Consider the following 10000-nt stretch of genomic DNA (forward strand, 5'->3'; position numbering starts at 1 on the left):
TTAAGAAATATGTATCTATAAATGATACTTATGCTGTAAGGCGTGTGAAATGCCGCCTCCCTATCATAGATGTTGCCATTTGGATATGCAAACAATTCCAGGATATCGCATTTGAAGAATATCCAACTACAAAGTCAACGATAACTAATATTACATGCTTTGTTCTTTATCACTTATTAGAAGCGAAAGCGAAAGCGAAAGATAAAATAGCTTACTTAGTTTTAAAAAATATTCATTAATACACTTATTGGTTACTTATGTTCGACTAATCACACTCTTTGTTACAAACTACCTAGGGTTTTAGCATCATTCACAAAAATACTATTTACGCTATGTTTACTTCGACTTGTTGCCAGAGGTACAAAAGTGGGACCCAGAAAGTGTACTGAAATATAATTCCGCAACTGTACACACACACACACACACACACACACACACATACACACACACACACACACACACACACACACACACACACACACATATATATATATATATATATATATATATATATATATATATATGTGTGTGTGTGTGTGTGTGTGTGTGTGTGTGTGTGTGTGTGTGTGTGTATGTGTGTGTGTGTGTAGATGAAAATTATAACCAATGCTGTGATGAGCATCTTTATTGCAATTGCACACGTTTCAAAGACGATTGCACGTCTTCATCATCAGTGCTATAAAAGAACAAAACAAGTAAATACATTAGAGCCGGACAAGGCACAAAAATACAGTTCAAAAAACAAAATATACATTATTACAAAAAGCGAAAAAAGAAAACAAAACGAAAAAATAAGGGAATTATATACAAAAATAAAACACAATACGAATGGGGAAAGAAGCAGTTACGGTTACAAATTACACCGCAAATAGCTGTGTGGCTGTCTGGTTGTTATTGAGCCCTGGTTTCATCTTGTGGATTAGCAGAGACTCTGAGATGAAGAGGTCTAGTCTGTTAGATGTAGAAAGAATTTTGAAGTCATTGTGAGTGTAGGGATGGTCTGCTGTGTGTGAGTGTTGGCGAATAGCAGAGAAGGACGGGTTGGTGAGAGGTAAGCCAGTTCTTATGGATTTCCCCAATGTTCAAGAATTTTGTGCTTGAACCAACGTGACGTTGATCAAATGTACCTAGTGTTGCAGCTAGGACAAGTAAACATAAATAATGCTTGAACATAATTCAGAGGAAAACGACTCTCTCTTCTTTAGAAAACTGTAGATATTATAATTATTTGTGAAAACTATATTGAATTTAACCTGGGGAAATGAGTAATTGAGCAACTCACGTAATTGATTTCGAACCGAATATCTGAGTCGTCCGAGATACGGTAATTTAATGTATTTAGTTTGCTAAGGGACAGAGGTAAGCTTTAAAGGCTGACAAAACTTATCATTTAAAAATAGTCCTAGGGTTTTCTGAAACATATTCATAGGGTATCCATTTTTTTTCAAAGTAATTTGACAAAAAGAAGGCCAAGTGGTACAAAAGTTATATGCTCTGTTGATTAAGGTATATATGCTGTTAATTTTTTACTTCTGAGGTGTGTAGCTCAAATAATGCATTCCTAAACCAGTGAACGTAGGTTTTCTGTAAACGGTAGTGTACAAGCAACCGTTTTCTTTAGTAGTTTTGTTCTTTTATAGCACTGATGATGAAGACGTGCAATCGTCTTTGAAGCGTATGCAATTGCAATAAAGATGTTCATCACAGCATTAGTTATAATTTTCATCTTAAGATTATGCTTCCCTTGTGGCAAGTCGATAGCTGAAATTCTTATATAAGTATATATATATATATTATATATATATTATATATATACATATATATATATATATATATATATATATATATATATATATATATATATACAAACATACACACACACACACACACACACACACACACATATATATAAATATATATATATATATATATATATATATATATATATATATATATATATATATATATAGTGTGTGTGTGTGTGTGTGTGTATTTGTGTGTGTGTGTGTGCGTATGTTTGTGCAACGAGTATTGGAACAAACTGAATCCCTTTATTTTCTCGCCAAATCCGGGGCGGGGGCCAGCGCCCCAGAGAGGCCTCCCACTTCCGTCATGGTCTTCGGCCAGTGTGCACAAACCCATTGTTGTGTGCTTTCTTCTTCCTCCGGCTTCCAATTTCTCCTTAATGGGCCCGACCGGGAAATAGTTTCGTTGCCCTTCTTTCTGGTGAACGAGGGAACGCAGCACTCTAGTCAAAAGTTCACGAACTAAGGATGATGACGAGAATTCAGAATTCCTCGTTTATTCTTGAGAGAAGATATAAACGGTCAAAATACCTGAAGCATACGCAGACAAGGATCCTGGATAAGAAATTCAGTAAAAAAAGAAAAAAAAAAAAATCTTAAACGAAATAAGCGGGATGGAACAAGGCACTGATCATTCAGTATTCCTCTGCTTCAATCCCACACTCTTACTCCTCTTTCTACCCTTTCCCGTGTCTTATTTCTCCTCTGTTTCTTTCCCTTCCAGCTTTTCTCTTTCCCTCCCCGTCTCTTTTTTCATATCTTAATTCCCCGAACACATATAAGGCAAGTCTCCCGATTGCCTTAGCCAGAGACAATTACATTATCTGCTGCGTATAAACTTAATTTCTGGGGCGAGTTTCGACCTTTGGGAATCCCGCCCTTGAGCTGTAAAAAGGCCTTAAGATACTACGCTGTAATTAAGGGTTATGAAAGTTGCTAAACAATTAAGTTCATCCATTTCGATGTGATTAACACGATAGCCCTGAGGACGTTTCCGCAATAGGCTTTTTGGTTGGCTAATCCCTCTATTTCTTTACTTTTTTATTTTCATAGTTATATATAGTTTGCCCTTTTGTTTTCTTACATTTCCTTTATTCTTTGTCTGTTCAAGCCTGCAACTTTAGCACTCATACCATCTTTCCATTCATCCTTTCATATTCTTTTTCTCCTATTTTCTCTATCAGTTTTTCTGATTCTATTTTTTTTGTTACTCGGTCTTCTCTTTTCCTTTCTTTAACTCTCCCTCTCTTTTATATTGTCCCTTTGTCTTTCTATCTCAAAAATCCTCTCTTTCTCAAAATTACTCAATTACTTTTCGAATTTGCTCTTACAGCAAATAGTATGTATAATTTCAGGGTGAATTTACCATGCCTTCTGTATGGCTCTACAGGGGTAAAAGACAATTCTTTCTCTTGGAAAGGAACCATAATCCCGAATTCTCGTGCTTGCTATATTAATCATACTTTTGTATTTCAATCATCTTGGCCGGCAGCAATAACAATATTCAACTTTGTCACGAGTTACACAGAGATGACTAGACTAGATCGAGAGCAATTTGCCTCCTTTATATGTAAACACATTTTTTTTTTTTACTGGAAATCGCAGAGTTGATCTCAACTTTAGAATTTGGCAGTTAATTTCGTGTGTGTCTAAATTGGACATATCTACAAAATTCTGCTTCATGTCAATTTTTCTGGTAATGAATTCTTTTCAACATGGGCCAAGGTACAGGAAGACTAGAATAATGGAAAATAATATACACAAGGGAGGCCTCCAGTAAATAAAAATCCCGCTATGTAAGGAACGTGGTCCCTTTCGAAAGGTCGATTCTATCAACACGATTTTTGCAATCTCAAATGTCTCTGATCCGCCAAAGACACAATAGGAGGGAATACAGGTTTCGTTCGGGCGCAAAGCAAGAGCTTTCAGCTTCGAAACGCACTTTATGACTAAAGCCTTCGCCTTCACATTATATATTGTGTTGGCCTCCTTTCCGTCATTGCTGATGATGGATATACGTGATAAGTATACCATTCAGTTTTGAGAGCATTTCTGCTGGTGGCTGTGCAGGCCTGTTCTGGCTATACATTGTCTCTCAGTTTCTGGATTGGAAGGTAGAACCAGAACCAAGTGGAATATGCATAGCTTCTTTCCTTTGCTGTCTTTTGAGCTCGTGGTCTCTACGGCGATTTGATTCTGCTGTTCCGACGCCTTTCTTTACCACTGCTCTCCATCTTACCCTATCAACTGCCAAGTTCTCCCAGTTGATTATGTCTATATTGGTTGATTTCATATCACGTTTGCAGACACCGGTATATCGAAGATGGGGTCTGCCAAGGGGTCGAGTGCCATTTTCCAGTTGGCTGAAGAGCAAGTCTATAGGAATCCTATTTGGTTCCATGCGTTTTATATGACCCAGCCAACGCAGTCTTCTATTAGAGAGTAGACAATGGATGGTAAAAGTCCTGCTCCTCTGGAGAACTTCATGGTTGGTAATCTTGTCCTGCAATTTAATGCCCAAGATCCTACCTGTATTACGTAGATAAAAGGTGTTTAGCTTATTTTCTTGGCTCATATTGCAGTTCCAGGTTTCACTGCTATACAAGAGAGTACTTAGAATACAAGCTTCGTAAACTTGGAATTTGGTGGGGTGATAGGTTTTTATTTTCCCATTCTCTGTTAGACAGTTTTGCCATGATTGCAGATGCCATGCCGATGCGTGTTTTAATTTCATTGTCTAAGGTTAGGTTGCTGCACGGTCTTGAACCCAAGTACTTTAAAGAGTCCACAACTGCAAGCTGTTCATTGTAAATGAGGATTGATGGTGGTAAATCTGCATTTACTGACATTATCTCCATTTTCTTTATGCTGATAGTTAAGCCAAACTGGTGACATGCAAGGGAAAAACGGGTAATCAATTTTTGTAGACCGTGTTCTGTGTGACTTACAAAAGCTGCATCGTCTGCAAACAGCATTTCTTTAATTAAGAAGGACTCGTTGAATTTTGGTTTTGGCACATAGTCTAGCCAAGTTAAATAGCCCTCCGTCATGCCTGGTGTGTATGTAGATGCCCTCTTTGCAATTTTCAAAAGCATACTTTAAGAGCATCGAGAAGAAAATGCCAAAAAGTGTTGGTGCCAATACACATCCGTGTTTGACTCCACTTACAATGTCAAAACATTCGGAAAGTTCACCATTATAACTAACAGTCCCTTTCATATTTGCATGAAAGGATTATATGACTGAGTAGAGTTGGTGGGCATCCGATTTTATGCAATATCTTGAAGAGACCACTTTTACTCACAGGGTCAAAGGCTTTTGCTTAATCGACAAAAGTTATTGTTGTTCCCTACATTTTTCCATAAGCTGATGAACTGAAAATATATCTAAGGTTGATCTTTTTAGCGTGAAAACCACATTGTGATTCTGGGTAGATGCAGTTTGCCAGGAGTTGGAGTCTGCCTAGTGCAACTTTTGCAAACACCTTTCCAACTATACTGAGAAGTGTTATTCGTCTATAGTTGTTACAATCGCTCCTAGAACCTTTGTTTTTGTATAGGGTGATTATTTTTAGATTTCTCTTATCCTGGGGTACTTCGCCTTCGTTCCAACACTGACACAAGAGGTCGTGTAGTGGTTTCACCAAGGCTGTTTTTCCTGCATTTATGATATCTGGTGGGATTTCGTCACAGCCAAGAGCTTTGTTGCATTTTAGCGCATCAATCGCCTTAGCCAGTTCTTCGATAGTGGGCATAGCATCAAGTTCTTGTAGAATTGGTAACTGTGGTAATGAATTAAAGGCTTCGTCTGAAACAGTATTTTGTTTTGAGTAGAGCTCTAGGTAGTGCTCTACCCATCTCTTCATTTGTTCATTTTGTCCGTTATCTCATTACCATCTTTATCCTATATATATATATATATATATATATATATATATATATATATATATACATATATATATACATATATATAAATATATATATACATATATATACATACACACACACACACATATATATATTTATATATATATATATATATACATATATATACATATATATACATATATATATATATATATATATATATATATATATATATATATATATATGTATATTTATAAGTATAATATATGCGAATATATATATATATGCATATATATAAATATTTCTAATATATATATATATAATATTATATATATGTATATATATATATATATGCATATTTATATTGTAAAAAATATGCTAAAGACCGGATGATACCCTTCACAGCTCTGTTTCCAGCAGCTACCTATCTTCTTCCTTGAGCGGGCACAAGCCTTTGCTTTGTGGAAGCACCTGCCTTCTAAAAGAGCCACTGCATGAAAGGAAACGCCTCGTCAGAGCGAGAGAGAGAGACGGCAGACAGACAATGACACATGGAGTTGCCTTCGTTACCTGGGAAGCCGGGGTCTTGGGGGTCTCACTTCCACTGTCCATTATTAACTCACAAGCCAAGACCCCTTCTATTACCCACCATGTCCATCTCACGTGTCGTTGACATCTGGTGGCTGGCCAAACCTCAACTCCAATTCACCGACACTAATGTTAACAACCAGCCATCGCTAACGAATCCTCTTCTAATCCATGCCTACCCGCACTATGTCTGCCCTACTGCTTCATGCTGACTATTCTCGTCTGTGCTACCCTCCTGACGAAGTCGCTGAAGATATATTCTTGCACTCTACAACGCCACCCTCGCATAACCGCACGCCCCACCTCCCTCGCCATCTTTTCGTAAACAGTTATCTGCACAGCCATGAAGTCGTAAAGTAAGTGAACCACATTAGAGCCAGATTAACTACTGCCCTCTCTATGCCCACCTATACCTAACATACGAGTTACCTTCTTTCAAATTCAAAAGTACGCGCAGCTTAAAAAATAAACACTACTTAATTTCCAATACAAAATATCTCGCTGCCAATCTTTGTTTTACAACACAAAGAAACAAAATCTTAAACTGACCAGAAATAAGTCAAACACACCCTTACTTCACACCTTATTTCCATGCCCTATCCATTCCTTATTTTGTATAATATTGTGTTACTAATGTGGTTGTAAGGGTATCTGTGTGAAGGGGCCTCTCAAAAAATGCATCATCTAAATGATGAGCTTAAGGGCCGGGACAGGTGGGCCCTGTTTACCCCCCAAAACAATAAAACAACAAAAAAAAAAAAAAAAAAAAAAAAAAAAACCGGGTTCCCTTAAAAGCCCTCAAGGAAGTGTGGGTCTGCCAAGGGGTTAGTGTGGTGATGCATGATTTTACTATCTGTATATGCAGTATCAATATTCACTGTTTTACAACACCCAGCTTTCATTAAAACAGGCAAGTAACAAGTTCAGGTACAACCTTATCTCTGGTTCGACGCCATCTCACTGTAAGATCCATAGAGGGACACGTGAAGCACAAGTTCAGACTTAACATTCGTTTTCTTTAGGCGAACCCTCCCCTTATATAGCGGGAGGGACAAAGCAGCACAAAACTTTCAATAAAAACAAATATTTAAAATACAATTCACAATGATGATGATATGAAATACAAGAAAAAGACAGTAAAAAGCAAATCTTGATTATAAAAATCACAAATAATTAAAAAAATAATAAAAAAATATATGGCAAATATATCACACACACAAATCCTGTCAGTTACATAAAATGCATAAAAATCGATATCATACAGCATAAAATAGAAAATAAATGCCCAACATCTAAAAATAAGAGGAGAATTGTGCCAGAAACAAAAAAAAATCGTAAACATAAACAAACCAATGCTTTATCTAGCTTGTGAATCACAGCTTTCCGAAAATGAACAGGGAAGACAAATTAAAATATATAAAAGGTTAAACTAGGATCAAACTATAAGCAAATTAGATTAAAAGAACAATAAAAAAGGCGGCTCTTTGGTAAACAAAAACAAAGATTTCTAAAATGCCCGACACTAATAATTAAAAAGAAACGTAAATTAAGAATTCAGGATTAAAATGATTACTTTAAAAATGAAAATACCATACAATTACTGCCCGGTATACAGAGGAAAAGCTAATAGGGCAAGGCATAAGGGATGAGGAGTGCCAACTGATCATGTGTTCCATGTCCTCCAGGATCTTCATAATTTTCCGTAGGCCAGGCATAGGGCAGCATATGGGATAAGGAAGGGCTAGGCTAAGGGAAAAAAAGGAACAGGAATGAGGTTTAGGGCAAAGGAAAAGGAATAGAAGAAGAAGGAATGAAGTAAAGAAAAACCCATCACTAGATAGGCAGGGAGGCTTAGGGTCTAGGCATTCTGTGACAAAACATGAAGTACAAGGCAAAGATACAGGAGGGAGAAAGTTACTGGGGGGCACAAAGGAGTAAGAAGAAAGTATAGAATAAGAAAATAAGAGTAAAGAACAGCTGAAGTAACAAGGAAAAGAATGGATGCCAGGGTAGCCTAGCCTAGGCTAGGCTAGGGAGGAGAGGGAGAGGAAGAGGCACAGAAGCTAGGAGAGGGAGAGGAAGAGGCACAGAAGCTAGGAGAGGGAGAGGAAGAGGCACAGAAGCTAGGAGAGAGAGAGAGAGAGGCACAGAAGCTAGGAGAGGGAGATGAAGAGGCACAGAAGCTAGGAAAGGGTGAGGAAGAGGCACAGAAGCTATGAGAGGGCGAGGAAGATGCACAGAAGCTAGGAGAGGGTGAGGAAGATGCACAGAAGCTATGAGAGGGTGAGGAAGAGGCACAGAAGCTAAAAGAAGGAGGGGAAGGGGCACAGAAGCTAGGGGAGGGTGAGGAAGAGGAACAGAAGCTAGGAGAGAGTGAGGAAGAGGCACAGAAGCTAGGAGAGGGTGAGGAAGAGGCACAGAAGCTAGGAGAAGGAGAAGAAGAGGCACAGAAGCTAGGAGAAGGAGAGGAAGAGGCACAGAAGCTAGGAGAGGGTGAGGAAGAGGCACAGAAGCTAGGAGAGGGTGAGGAAGATGCACAGAAGCTAGGAGAGGGTGAGGAAGATGCACAGAAGCTAGGAGAGGGTGAGGAAGAGGCACAGAAGCTAGGAGAGGGTGAGGAAGAGGCATAGATGCTAGGAGAGGGTGAGGAAGAGGCACAGAAGCTAGGAGGGGGTGAGGAAGATGCACAGAAGCTAGGAGAGGGTAAGGAAGATGCACAGAAGCTAAGAGAGGGTGAGGAAGATGCACAGAAGCTAAGAGAGGGTGAGGAAGATGCACAGATGCTAGGAGAGGGTGAGGAAGATGCACAGAAGCTAGGAGAGGGTGAGGAAGATGCACAGAAGCTAGGAGAAGGAGAGGAAGAGGCACAGAAACTAGGAGAGGGTGATGAAGATGCACAGAAGCTAGGAGAAGGAGAGGAAGATGCACAGAAGCTAGGAGAGGGTGAGGAAGATGCACAGAAGCTAGGAGGAGAGGAAGAGGCACAGAAGCTAGGAAAGGGTGAGGAAGATGCACAGAAGCTAGGAGAAGGAGAGGAAGAGGCACAGAAGCTAGGAGAGGGTGAGGAAGATGCACAGAAGCTAGCAGAGGGTGAGGAAGGGGCACAGAAACTAGCAGAGGGAGAGGAAGAGGCACAGAAGCTAGGAGAGGGAGAGGAAGAGGCACAGAAGCTAGGAGAGGGTGAGGAAGAGGCACAGAAGCTAAGAGAAGGAGAGGAAGGGGCACGGAAGCTATATATATATATATATATATATATATATATATATATATATATATATATATATATATATATATATATATATATATATATATATATATACATTTTGAAGAACATTAGTGTATTGTCCAGTATGATCTGGGCTATTCATTGATTCTCTGCAACTCAGCTTGTGCTAGACCTACTACAATCTAACTTGGCAGTTCTATGGGTGTATCGAAGACCTTTCTTATTCTAGGTTTTCTAATTCCTAGCTCGTTGAGGCTAAAAAAAGAGAAAAAACGCATTTCTGGCAAAACGCCAAACGACTCAGATGATTCCATTACCGAGAGGACCTGCTTCGAGAGGACCTTTCCAACAATTGGTCGATCAACTTTCTATTTGGTCCTGTTCTCGAGAGATTTGTGTCCTCCAAAAGTGGTACCACTCTTTGAATATGTATCACACCTTAGGCGAACTTTTACAGCGCCGATTCCAAAGGCATTTGTCAAAGTTGAAGATATGCCCGACTACACCTCGGCCCC

At 38.9% G+C, this 10000-nt stretch overlaps 1 protein-coding gene across 1 annotated transcript; it reads right to left on the reverse strand.

The window, feature by feature from the left end:
- Positions 1-3900: 3900 nt before the first annotated feature.
- Positions 3901-4855, reverse strand: LOC138863260 (uncharacterized). Its single transcript, XM_070127442.1, has 2 exons — positions 4581-4855; positions 3901-4402 (listed from the first exon to the last, which is right to left on the reverse strand). Exons 1-2 carry the CDS (start codon positions 4853-4855, stop codon positions 3901-3903), a joined length of 777 nt encoding a protein of 258 aa, XP_069983543.1.
- Between the last annotated feature and the right edge of the window lie 5145 nt (positions 4856-10000).

This window comes from Penaeus vannamei, chromosome 11, assembly GCF_042767895.1.
Source record: "Penaeus vannamei isolate JL-2024 chromosome 11, ASM4276789v1, whole genome shotgun sequence".
Lineage (NCBI taxonomy): Eukaryota > Metazoa > Arthropoda > Malacostraca > Decapoda > Penaeidae > Penaeus > Penaeus vannamei.